This window comes from Balaenoptera musculus, chromosome 4, assembly GCF_009873245.2.
Source record: "Balaenoptera musculus isolate JJ_BM4_2016_0621 chromosome 4, mBalMus1.pri.v3, whole genome shotgun sequence".
NCBI lineage: Eukaryota > Metazoa > Chordata > Mammalia > Artiodactyla > Balaenopteridae > Balaenoptera > Balaenoptera musculus.
The window spans coordinates 142123471-142136898 of NC_045788.1; the positions used below are offsets into that span (position 1 = coordinate 142123471).

General features: G+C 45.0%; 1 protein-coding gene across 4 annotated transcripts; it reads right to left on the minus strand.

Moving 5' to 3' along the window:
- Positions 1-417: 417 nt before the first annotated feature.
- U2AF1 (U2 small nuclear RNA auxiliary factor 1) lies at positions 418-13389 on the minus strand. Of its 4 annotated transcripts, none has more exons than XM_036850532.1 (8): positions 13169-13302; positions 9629-9716; positions 6255-6321; positions 2822-2871; positions 2577-2675; positions 1915-2036; positions 1732-1824; positions 418-699 (listed from the first exon to the last, which is right to left on the minus strand). In XM_036850532.1, exons 1-8 carry the CDS (start codon positions 13210-13212, stop codon positions 561-563), a joined length of 702 nt encoding a protein of 233 aa, XP_036706427.1. In that variant the 5' UTR covers positions 13213-13302; the 3' UTR covers positions 418-560. The 4 variants fall into 4 exon arrangements, with proteins under 4 accessions (XP_036706427.1, XP_036706424.1, XP_036706425.1 ...); XM_036850529.1 differs by having other exon boundaries at positions 420-699; positions 1903-2036; positions 13169-13389; XM_036850530.1 differs by lacking the exon at positions 6255-6321 and adding an exon at positions 7138-7204 and having other exon boundaries at positions 458-699; positions 1903-2036.
- Between the last annotated feature and the right edge of the window lie 39 nt (positions 13390-13428).

The window sequence follows — 13428 nt, forward strand, 5'->3', positions numbered from 1 at the left end:
CAGATGTGATCACAGGGCTCGTGCTCCTGTCCCTTAGCGGTTTACGACGCAGCCACCAGTAGGTGAAACAGAAACGCGAGGGCCTGAGCGCATCCCCGTGTTATGTGCCACCCGTGTCTCAGGACACAAGGCGGCCCCTGGAGCAAAACCAGAAGCTCACGGATAAGAACCCAACACTGCAGGCTCCACTCCAGTCGGCTAACAGCTTCAGAAGAGAAACACTGGATTACCTGTTAACATGCAGATCACAAGAAACAGGCCTTTTTCGCATATGAATTTTCCCTTAACTGGTAGGTGTGTCATTTATACACGAAGTGACTGATGTAATACCTTCACCTCAAGGGCTGATGATGTATGTGCAGGTCTGTAAAGGAAGAGACTGGAAACAAAGACTTGGCACAAGAAATCACACAGGAATTCTGTATCACTACAAATTTTATTCAGAAACCCATCTTTGTTTTTTTTGTTGTTTTTTTAAAAAAAACTCCCATTATGAACTGGCTCGGTCAACCAACGACGGACGACACTTCCCAGCAGACACGCGGCAAGAACAGCACGGCTCAGAACCGCCCAGATCTCTCTCGGTCTCTCGACCGCCTCCTGTCGCGCTCCCGTCCCCCGCCGCCACCGCCGCCGCCGCCGCGGCCACGGTCTCTAGACCGAGAGCGACGCTCCCGAGAGCGGGACCGCGATCTATGCCTGCAACCAAGGACAGGAAAGGACACCATGGCACCCACACCGCAGGACGCAACACACAGGACGGGGACTGACACGGCTGAACACTGCAGCTCACTGTGCCGAAGAGGCCAACAAAGGAGAAAAACGCTGCCAATTAAGCCACAAGCTTGAGCTGTACGACGTGCCCTCATCTCAGATGTTTAAGTGTCAGGGATAAAAAGGGGCACCTGAAGACTGAAGAGCTATGACATCTTCTCTATCGTATCCTCCTGTGGCGCCAACTCAAACGGCCAGCGGAAACCCTAATCCAGAGCGAACGGGACGTACACACCCCTCACCCCACATCTGACCCCCGTTTCAGGTCCCGCCCCGGCCAAGCCGCTGCCCCGACATGTACGCAGCTCAGCGACGGGGTCCGTCGGGCCCACTGTGGGCGAGGGGAGGCCAGGGTTCTTTTTCTCCTATGCTTCTTTTTGTTGACAATGAAACAATCACCAATAAGGTCTGCATCTCCAAATATTTGTTTGACAGGAGAGGGACGACAAGCCCTCTGGGGTCAGAACTCAGTCTGAGTAGGAGAAGTCACTCGTTACGCTGACACCTTGGCCTTTTCTCTGCTTGGTGACACGACCCCCTGCACTTAAGCAACAGGACCAGACACGTAACGGTGCCCAACTGTCGGTGGTCCACAGGGCGGTGCCCCCACCCCCAGCCAAAGAAACCTGCCCAAATCAATAAAAACCAAGGAACCCCAATGGAAACAGGCAGCATGTAAAGGAAGTCCAGATATCTGAGAATAAACACTGTGTAAACAAACCTAATTTTAGTGGTCACCAGCTTAACGGTTCCCTCAGTTACTAAGGTCTGATCTCGACCTAACAAGGAGGAAGCCGTGCGTGCGTGGAAAATGTCCTTCAAAGAGTACGTGTTATATTTTAAAATATGCACTACGTTCTAAGCAGTGCCTTTTAAAGAGAAATGACATGAAAGCCAAGCTTTACTTGAAAACAGTATTTTGGTTAAGAAACGGTCACGGTTCACTTGAGTACTCACTTCTTACGGCGGCGCCCGTACAACTCCCGCCGCAGCTCCCGAGAGATGGGCTTCAGGTGCATGAAGTTGCAGAAGCCTCCCCGCGTGCACTCCCTGCGGGAGAATAGACGGGGTCATGCGGGGCATGCCCTCCACCCGCCCAGGGTGCCCCTGGGGCCTGCCCACACCTACCCCATCTCGTACTGGCGGCAGCAGGCTTCTCTGAAGTCAGTCACAGGGGAGAGCTCAGCGTGGATCGGCTGGCCATTAAACCAGCGGTTGTTCAGGTCAATCACGGCCTTTTCCGCATCTTCTTCACGGCGGAACTGAAAAGACAAGGCAAAAACGCCGCCGCCCACACTTCAATGACAACTGTCATCAACTACTGACTCAACTATGCGTCACATGTTCACAGGTAAAGTAATTCAGGTGGGATAACGTTGGAGAGCAATTTAAGAGCCAGCCCACCCTTTATTTACAATGAGTTAATTTTTCTACGGTCCAAGCTCATGCCATGTATGTTGCCATGGTTTTCAAATTCAACTGGTTAAAAGAACACGTCCTGATTTATGCAGGCGATGAAAGTTTTATTAAAAAAAAGGGGTCGGGGGAGAAGAAACCAAACATATAAACCAGCTTCTTCTCCCCAGTCCAACAGCCGCTAACCAACAGCCGAAGACACCTGCCGACCGGGGCCCTCCCTGCGTCTTCCCGGCACCCGCAGGCCGGCCACCGGACCCAAGCCACAGCCAACGAGGGCCGGTCAGCGCATCGAATTCATGGGCAGGTCTGAGCACGTGGAACTTCGAGGTTAGCGGCTCAGGGCACTAACCCTTCCTCAGTCCCACTTGCCGTCTCACTCCTACCTTGACATACACGTTCCCAACGAGGTGATCTCCGAGGTTGTCGCAGACGTTCATCTCCTCCACCTCCCCGTACTTCTCCTCCATCTCTGTGAAAACCTCCTGAAGGGAGGACAGTGGTTTGAGGGTCACAACAGAGATAAAAGAGTAACCGAACATAACTCACGTCTAGGAATTTTTATTAATGGACAAAAGTCCTAGTTCCAGAGGGTGAACGACAGGTCAGGGGGTTTCAGTCAACAGCTCACCTCAAAAAACTCATCATAGTGTTCCTGCATCTCGACATCGCTCACAGCACCTGTGAACAACAGAAATCTTGCTGGTTAGAGCAGGGAGCTGTGACTGAGACAGCTCTGCGCTTAAACTCAAACTGCTACACAACACACATCAGATTATCTAGAGAGAAAAGGAGAGCTGCGTCCTACTGGAGACTGAAGACTCTGCATTACACAGCCACTTGTTGGAATTTTAAAGTGTGGTGAGATTTTTAAATGCCCCTTACGACAATCTCAATTCTGGCTGTTAAAATGTTAAAATCACAACAAGTTTTAATCAGCATCAAAGGGCCAACATTTTCAGAAAGTGTGAGGAAAAGGTTGACTCTCAAATTAAGAAATTTTTAAATGAAAATTTTCTTCCTTTTTAGATTTAAGATACAGGCCAAGTAATCACACTGATTTTTTTCCTTTCCTTTATTAGGTTAAAATGAAAGCTGAAATCAGGGTAAATGATTAAAAGCTTATGTTCCTGACTAGTTTCTTTTACCAATTAGCAGCCACACAGAATGTTATTAAAATTCTTTCTGATGCGATTAAAACCCAAATGACCGAAAATAAAGACTCAGTAGGATAATTACCAAGTTCAATTACAGTATTTTGAACGCCCTCTTTCGCATAAAGGGAAAGTTACAATGCTTCGTTGAAGAAAGCATTATTTTATATTTCAAACTATTTTCATCAAGTTTATTCTTCGTAATCCACATGCACTAAGTGAAATCAAGTCAGGTGTGTGGATAGATTTTGCAAATTTACATTCTATCCTCGTCATCCTCCTACCAAATCTTACCATCAAACTCTAACATTCTCTGAACCTAAATCTGAGAAAGCACAAAGCTGGTGTGTCAGTAAACTGACATTCCAAACAGCCAGACCAGGGAGTGGCTTCGAGGCTGGGACAGCCTGTCTTTAATTGTCACCTTCCACAGGCCGCCTCCTGGACTGGTGGTCCCCTCTGGGCACCCGCCAAGGGCGCTGGGCTGTGGCCATGGGCTCTATCCACACTGCGTTGCCTGCGCTGCCTGAGAGCAGTTCCCGAGCTCTCTGGGAAACTTTTTACCTCAAGGATAAGAACTTCAGTTTTTGATTCTGACAATGATTTAAGTTCACTTTCTTGCCACTGGAGCTGGGCGGGGGGGGTGTCCCTGCATTTTAGTTATTTTTGAATTTCTAGGAATCCAGCTTGCATTAGCACACAGAACTTACTGAATGCATTAGGCAACAATGGCTACTCGACAGCTCGTGTCGATTTAAAAGCTATTGTGAACGTACCTTCTTCCCTGACCAGAAATCAAGTTCTGAACAACAGAAAAGCTAGTCAAGTGAAGCCCATTCCAAGGGCAGATTTTAATGTTTAAAATTTCCTTCTCCACATTAGAAAAAATGAGAAGACAGAAAATATTCACACACTCAAAAAGTTTTAGCAATATTGAGAATCAAATTTTGGTGGCTGTTAAAATACTGGCTATATTCTTAGAATTTCTATTCTGTTACTATATAACAGAATATCGTATTTTAAAAATTTATGTCAAGTTCATATTTTAAAATGCTTGATAGTGGGCATATCTTATCTCCTATACTCTGGTTAAAATTTTTGAGTCAATCAAAATGACCTAAAAGGCAGAGATGAGTGATTAAAAAACTGTTCAACTAAAAGAGTATTTACACGACTCAATATATTTTAAATAAGTACCCAGTTTTCTTACAGAAACGCTCTTAAACTGGGGTTCATATTTAAGTTTAATCCGAGCAAAGATAGCTTATTTTTCTACAGATAAAAGGGTACGTTAAAAAGAGCCAGTAATTTTAGGAAACTGATGAACCTAGCTAAATTGTAGAATCCAAATTGTGTTTAATTTGTACAATCTGGACCCCAGAATTGTAGTCTTTAGTACAGCTAAACTTTTATTTTTGTAGCATATGCAAAACAAGAGTCCTGTGAATCGCAAATATAGACACAGAGAACTAATCCAACATTCTTCTGTCAATAAAGCATACGCATCCCCGAAAAAACAAGCAGGGCAAAGAGTGATTAACTGTCATAACTCAGTCATCTACTTCTCATTCATTTCTACCCCAGGGTAGGGCTGTTACAAAAATTATTTAATCAGTCCATAGAGAAACAGTTTCTTCTACCCATTGACTTATTTCTTTAAAAAACAGAAAACCAGGTATTTTAAATCAAGGGCTACCAAGTAAATCCTGCTACCATCAGATTCAGGCAAAGAAATTAATTCTCTATCAGGTCAGCATTAGCATCGAAAAACATTTAGTGTCTCGGCAGGAAAAATGTACCAGTCCCTCCCCTGCAGACACAAGCACCGTGCACGCACACACACGGAACTGGGAGGCCTCCCAGTCTGGGGCCAGCTTGAGGAGGTGGTGGCTGCTGGGACCATTTCACCCACTGTAGGTCACCCTATAAACTGAGGGGCTCCGGGCCAAGGGTGTATTTGATCCAGGTTTGTGGCTATCCAAAGGTACCTCGTGGTGTTACTCTGTGATCTATTTTTTACAGCTTCAAAACAAATTGGTGAATGAGAAGCATCTACCCTTTGGTCTGGACCCCTTGATTTTAACACGAGTCCAGGATGTTCGTTTCAGTTTATCCTCAGATGACTAAATCCACTCTATGGTTCAACAGCTGTAAAACTTAAACTGTAGTTTAACTTTCCAGAGATAGTAATATTTCTCCTGTTCCCTAAAAGATACCCCTCAGTAAATACCACATCCATAACTTAAATTCAGCATTTCCCATTACCTGAAGAAACCAGTAATGTCTACTGAATGCCCGGTCTAGAGCTATTCCCTACCAAGTATCCTTTACTTCCCAAATGTAATAAGCTAACTCCTGAAGTTGGAAACACCTACATAAAGCATCTGAGGAAGACAGGAGCCCACCAGGACTGTGCTGCACTCGGGGACAGTGCCGCGTGGAGGGCCCCACGTGGGAAGCGTTCTCACAACAGGGCTCTCGCAGTTAAAAGCATCATCTCCAAAACGGAGTTTAAGGGGGAAAAAGTCTAATAAGAAAAAAAATCTGAAAAACAATTTCAGAACAATTTTTTTTAAGTCAGAGAAACTTTCCCTGTTAAGCGGGAAGAACGTTGAGTCCGCATTTAAGCTGACACACATTCCCCCCGGATGACGGCCAAGGTACCGGAAGGAAGAGCAGCAGCTCCACGCTCTGTAAAGGGCACCCTCTCCAGTCCCTTTTTCCTTCCTAAATAAGTGGGCACGAGTCCCAATCTCAAACAGAGGTTTCCATGGGGTCAGTGGGACATAAGCTCTCGACACCTCTAGTGAAAGGTGGTCCTTGACACTACAGCGGCAGACCAGATGGAGTTGACGCTGAGCTCTGACACGCAAGCCCAGGGAACCAGGGAAGGAACTTGTATGAACTTACAGCGCAAACCGTCAGCAGACTGGGAAGAGTTTTGAGGGTTACGGTAAATGTTCAAGAGGGCAATGGTCTGAAATACAAAACGCAACAACTTTATATCATGGAAAATTAAATGTAAACACTTAACCGGTTTCCTGTGGCGATCACTTCAGTCAAGACTCAGTGCTGAAAAAAGATCAAGTTATTTTCTTTCGAAGCAGAGATGTTTTCTCTTAGTTGATGGCTGTCTTGGAGCACCCTGACACTGCAATGCAACAGAGATCCCATGACATGCTCATATTGTATTTCTGTCACAGACTGTAAAAATTCTCCATTTCAAAGTTCCAATCCAGTTAAGAATGCAAACAACTCGGCAGGCTACTACCAAAATATTCCTGTTATAGGAAACTTTTAATGAACAACTGAGAAAGAGTGCCTGTATCAACTGATTAGAGAAATACAATAATTACGTATCATGAAATCTCTACTTCCTAGAGGAAAAATTATAATGGTGAAATAAAACCCACACTTATTGGGCCACTTACCTTATTAAATCCTAAATATTCCTAAGGTTTTTGATTTCACAGAAAGAACTTAATAATTGCCAAGGGTTCAGTCACCGTGAAGACCAATGACTGGCTGGTGACGTTTGGGTGTCACAGGGCCGGACCCCTCTCGTTAACAAACGTCCACGGTGGGAAGAGGTCCGGCCAGTGACCTCCCGGCCAGCCTGCTGAACGCGGCCAAGTATCAAGTTCTTGCTGTGTGCGCCAAGGACCTCCAGCACCGTGTCCTGTTTGCAACAGCTCTATGTCAGCAGCTCAGAAGCCAACATTATTTGTCTCAATTAAGAGTGGGCTCTTTAACACCATTGTTTTAAAAAAATTTCTCCAACTGTGGGACTTACAGTGTGAGCCGTCAGCCGTCTGTGCACTGTTTTGGGGATTACGATAGATGTTTTGAATCAAGATGGTCTGCGGGGAAAAAAAAATAAAAAGGGGAATTCTACTGGCTGCTGTGCATATATTAGACAATTGCAAAGAGACAACTTGTTTGCAAATGGCTCAACGCCTGCTGTTTGTTTCCTGCAAGTCAGACACTTGTCTTCTGAAGAGTACACCCAAACCATCATATTATGAAAACAGAGTTTGAGCGGTGACTTAGGTCAAGTGACTTAGGTCAAGTCAGCCAGCAACCAAGAAGAAACTGTAATTGTTATTTTGAGTAGTCCCACGCCACTGAAGTGTTTTAAGACAAGGCAAATAATAGAGCGCTAACATTTCCTCATACTTCAAGCTAGCAGACGCTACGATGTCGAAAAATTCACATTATAATCATATTCCCCATATGAAAAGAAATTTTAAAACCAAATGCATAACCCAAGTATATGTAGTCCATCAAGCTCTCTTGATCTCGTAGGAAACAGGCACACCGAATGGGTTTCCTAACTCTCGTGGACACCTATCATATTTACATTTTCTTGGTGGGATCTCTGTTTACATAATACAATAGCTTAAAACATTTGCTCTTTTCCAATCCTTCTTTTAAGGGAAAAAAATCCTTTTAGCCCTTGTGCTTTAAACTGGATCAGGCAGACTTGAAACCTTACATTGTACCGTTCTTCTCAAACTCAAGTTGTCTGAAAAAACAAACCATGTTTAAGTTAGTAGGCTAGCATCACATGAATCTTAACGTCCACATCACTGTAAAAGCTTAGAAAGAAGCCCACACTCAATTACGCTAGAGATTTACAAGCTGAGCCAATAAACCGCATGATTTAAGAAAATAAACATTCAGTCTCAACGTGTATCCAAAGCAGTTTTGTAAGTGGTTTCACAGAACCGGCCGGCTCCGCTTCTAGCTGCGGGGTCAAGGGGAGTGGTCGTGCGGGTCCCCCAGCCGCAAGTCTGCTCTGGGAAACCAAGCTGGGAGGATGCCCGCCAGCCACGCAGCACCGCTGCCACCACACAGACCCACCCCCAGGGCCTGGCCTCTCTGCAAGCCACTGACACCACCCCGAGTCAACCACTTCAGGACTCCGATGTTCCCAAAGCCAACCGCACTTGGTTTTTAACTGGAATCACCAGTGTGTGACAGCTCTGATGGAAAGCTATACTGAGCCCAGTGATCCAACAGGAAATTCACTTTAGCTCTCACTCAGGTCATCTGGCAGTGGCTGTTTAATAATAAAAGAAACTTCACTTAAAGGGAGTAATTCAGTTCCATTAAAATCACAGGTGGTCAGGATTACCTAAATCCAACCAAATGAATCAAAACAAGATGTTCAAGTTAACACATACACCTGACCCCACCAAACTTTAACGGAATCATGGCCACTGGCCTAGTGGGGAAGATTTAGTTCATAAATGGAAGCACTTAAAAAAAAAATACAACAAACAGAAAACGTAAAGTGAATTCTCCAATATTCTGAATTTCGAAAGAGACATGTTCAAAGCTATTAAGTTAGAAAATACCGTCTCTTTCTTACAACTGACTGACTTTCCTAAATACTTATACTCAGTGGTTCTGAGGCTGCACATTCAGACTTCACGGGTGGCTTGAAGGAGCTCAAGGGCCCTCAGTCTGGAAAGACTGAAGTACAGATTCTTTTCAAATCCAAACATTCAGGTAAACACGGACAGAAGTTTTCTGTTCCTCCCAGAGGTGCTTTCTCCCTTTAATTCACTGGATCTGTTGCAGGGTGTAAACCCCTGGCTTTTCTTCAATTAGCCAAAAATAAACTATCAAAAATCACCATTTCTGACTGATCTGAACTCACAACATAGCCAAGCCCAAGGCAACAGGCATCTCTCAATTAACTGAACAGACTGGCCATGAACAACTGAAGGTAAATGCCTGTCTCTAACGTTAACTTTCATTGTTCGTGTTTCTAATGACATGATACGACTTGCTGTGTCCTTGGCCGGGGTCTCAGAGGGGACACACCCGGGAGTACTGGAGAGCCCCTGCATGCAGAGTGACGGCTCTGCTGACGATCGCGCCAGCGTCTCCTCTACTGCCTGGAGAGCAACGAGCAGAAAGCCAGCTCTGCATCTACCAGCGCCCGGAGCAGAGGCGAAGGCAGCGCAGGCCCGGCCGCCCCTCCCAGCCCACGCCTGTTAGAGGCAGGGAGGGTGGTAAGGCAGTGAAAACCAGTCACAGCCAACAAGTTTTTCTAATGACAAAAACAGGGAATGGTGCTCTCAGACCTTCCGCTAGGGGTGGTTCACCTGCCTCATTCTCATTTAAACAAACACATTTATGAACACAGATGGAAAATAAAACTATAGGAAAAAACCCCCGCTTATTAACACATGGAAATTAACTGCCTCTGTAAAGTACACGAAGTTTTGATCATTTACATGAAAACGGAAAAAAAAAAGGAAAAACAAACAAACCTGGCTAAAGGTCGGTTTATTGTGCAACCGAGAGCATCTGTCTCCATGACGACATGCTCCAATTTTGAAATAAAATGAACAGTTGACTCTGTAAGGGAAAATAAGAGCTGATTATTTTGCTGGGAAGATAACAAATAGATGGAAATATGTCATCAACATGATAAATGCTGTCAAACTAAAAAAAGTTTCTTTTACTTCACAAAAACATAGGCACATTGTTTTTACTGGTAATAGGTACCTTCCCATATTTTAGAGCTACTCAGCTTCAATTTGCCCCTCTAAAAACATGGTACTCTTTCAATGAAGAACACTCTAATTCTAACCTGGTTCCTCCGCACTGGAATCCCCTCCACTTTCAACTACAGTTGACCCTTGAACAACACGGGCTTGAACTATGCAGGTCCACTTATATTCAGGTTTTTTAGTCATTAAATCCTACAGTACTACACGACCCATGGCTGGATGAATCGCAGGATTCGGAACAGCAGACATGAGCTGACTAGAAGTTAAACTCAGACTGGATTATTGACTGTGCAGAGGGTCAGCACCCCAACCTCCACGTGGTTCAAAGGTCAACTGTACTTCTCTATCGTTTCCTCTTAAACTGTATGTTAAGTTAATCTAAAACTGTATTTAACTTAAAACCTATCTGTTCTCTAGTCTTCCACGATGAAATTTTCTCTTGAGGACATCAACACAGTGTAGCGAGGGGTCAAGATCCTGAGTCTGCTACTAGCTGCCTGGACTTGGGCCAGTAGCCCGTCCCTGTCCGGGTCTCAGGAGCCATCTGTAAACTGAGGAAAATGCCAACATGGCACTGTCCCGAGAACCAGAATCAGATGTACCATCTGTGTGCTCATTACACGTAGTCATTATTATCTAAGTAATCACAAAGTCCAGGTTCCCTCATCCAAGACACTAGACCAATAGGAAATTTCCAAAAAGAGGTCTAAGTAAACCATTCCCCGTGGTTTCAATACACTGAAAACAAGCTATTGGGGAACTCCCCCCACCCCCCGTCTGCAGGAAGTACACAAGGCCACCTTCTGTCCCCATATCGCAAAGCCCTCCCTTAAAATGCTCCAATACTTGGGCCATCCAGATAAAATCAAAACTAGCACTCCAGCCAGCGTGACAGCAATGCAAGGTGGCTTAGCATAATCCATCTATGATGAATTATGAACTCTTACTAGTGGGCCCCATTCAAATTTAGACTTGCAGAGGTGGGAAAGTTACCCTGTAGATTCAAGTTTTTAGCAAGGGCCATCCAGAGTTAAGGTCAAAGGGCCTCAGTGAAATCTGATGGACCATGAAGATCAACTAGCCATTGATTTACTATTAGATAGCAATAAAAGTGGAAAAGTCTGAATTTATCAGGAGAGGAAAATGATTACTACATGTATTTGCAAACTTATAGCTCTTGCTTCAGATTATTTCACTTGAGTATATAAATTACATCTTCAGGAAGTCACTCGAAAATAAAGCTTATTTTAAGAATATCCCAGAATAGACAAAACCCATCTCAACAATTAATACCCAACTATTCCATATAATTAAAACAATCCTTGGTCCTGTACTTCCAGAGATGACTCTCTTTTCATTATGCCCAGTTAATTACTGAATTTAGTCTATCAGTCAAAACTTTTCTAGTGTGCTCATTAAACTACTGAAATAAAATGAAAAGATGTAAAAGAAAAGACGTGATTTACTATCACAGAGAAGATATTAGAAAGGCTAATCTATGCTTAGATTTAGAAAATGTCCATAACCTCACATGTGTAATTAGCTAAATATTTTTAATTGGTATAGACCTACATTTTACTTCCAGCTTAAATTGAAAAAAAAAAAAAAAGAAAAGAAAAGAAAAGAAAAAGGTAAGCGGGAATCATCATCTTCATTTTTTACGAGTCGAGGTGTTTCCTGGAAACTAAAACCCCACGTCTCCCTGAAATGAGAAACCTAGATTAAATAATCAAGTTTCCTGAATTATAGCCATGATTTTTACAATACACCACCAACAGATTGAAATGTGGTTATTTATAGAATGAATATATGAAATGAACCTCTGAAGTAAGAGTTTCATAGAGCAACAGCGAAGACACCACCTTATGCAGCTTTTTACCAGAACAACGGAAAAAAACTGCATGGGACCTAAGTCATGGCCCACACTAACATAAGCTCAAGAGTGAAATTAACACTGCATGCTCTTCAGCAAACTCCGAGAAGCCTCTTTTTCCAGCAGAGCTGGCCAATCCATTCAAGATCATGTTCCCCAAGCTGCTGCCTCTGGAGCCACAGCCTTCGGGGCACACACCTCTTCCATAGCACTTAATACATTTTAATGCGTTTTACTTTAGTTATCCTTTACATGATAAGTACCCCCCTCACTCCTTGAGTTCCTTGAGAACAAGATCCAAATTTTACCCATCTTTGAGTCCCCAGAGATTGGCCTTGAGTTGACTCAATTAATGTTTCTGGAGTGAGTATGACTGATGCTTTTGTCTTGTGAGTTTTGCTAGGAAAAAATATAACCCCCTCTTCCAAACAACACAGGAGATTCTAGAATGTGTAAAAGAAGACATTCTACAAGATAAACTGCATCCTGGAAAACAGAAACAATTTAAAGTGTTTGATCAAGTGGTATTAAAACATTATCTACAGCAAACTTAGGAGTTTATCATTAAAAACATATTCACGTAAGCCCTGTACAGCCCTAAAGAATCCCAAAATGTTAACCATTTATTCAAATAGATTAAGCTTAATCTTTGGGTTTTCAAAGTAAGAATTATCCTCCAAAATGTCTGGAAACATTCCCTTTAGTCTAAACTTCAATGAATAAACTGGAAATTAATACGTGGCAAAGTCAAAATTATATGTTTTACTTTTAATCTAACAATTGATTACGAAAGATATACAACCTAAAAAAAGAAAAAACACCCATCTTACTCTTATATTGGAATTGCATCTTAAAGTATTTTAAAATCAGATTATGTCTTTCATGGTTGGTTAAACCCGTCATCTCCAAAATACTTTTTCACATCAAATGTCCTTATGATCAGCCCGATCACCGCTTAACTCACACAAGAAGCTCGTGAAGCGGATAAAACCCTAACAGTTAGGACTCTAAGTTATCTAACGATTTAACGCGGGCGAAGCCTGTACTACCGCTTGCCCGACTCGACATTAAAAGATGAAAGTTGGGGGAATCGTTAATGTTGACAACTTCAGCACAACTCGAGGCGGCTTCCGAGTGCCAGGGGCGCGGGGGCCAGGGTCGCCTGTAGGTGGGCCGCCGAGCAGCCCCCGGCGGGAGAGGCCGCGCCGCCCGAGCGGAAGCCCGCCACCCGCCCAGCCCATCGCCCGCCCGCCCGCCCGGGCGCACGAGGCGGCGGCGCGCGACTCCCGAGGCCGGAAGAGCCGCCCGCCCCTCCCCCCGCCGGCCCGCCGGGCCTCCCGCCGCCTCCCGGGCCCCCCCGCCGAGCCCCGCCGCACGCCTCCCGCCCCCCTGACCCGGGACCCCGGCGGCCGGCTCTCACTCACTTGTCTTTCTCGGTGCCGAAGATGGAGGCCAAATACTCCGCCATTTCCCACCCGCCGCCGCGGCCGCCGACACTGCTGCGGACGCCGACGACCCCTCCCGACGCCCGCGGGAGACGTCACCCGGACGCGACGACTCTCGCCCCACGCCGACGGCCTGGCGGCGCTGCCCAATCGGAAGAGACGCTGCCTGCGCGTGGGCGGGGCTTGGCGCGCGCGGGCGGCACCACCCTCGCGGCCCAGGAGCCTGCGCGCCGCCCGCC

Excerpts from the sequence above, each read along its gene's own strand:
- U2AF1 (XM_036850529.1), bottom strand. The coding sequence starts at position 13,212 with ATGGCGGAGTATTTGGCCTCCATCTTCGGCACCGAGAAAGACAA. Across the intron at positions 2,676-2,821 it reads ACTATGATGAGTTTTTTGAG|GAGGTTTTCACAGAGATGGA; the intron begins GTGAGCTGTTGA and ends TCCTCCCTTCAG. Across the intron at positions 1,825-1,902 it reads TGCCGCCAGTACGAGATGGG|GGAGTGCACGCGGGGAGGCT; the intron begins GTAGGTGTGGGC and ends ATTCTCCCGCAG.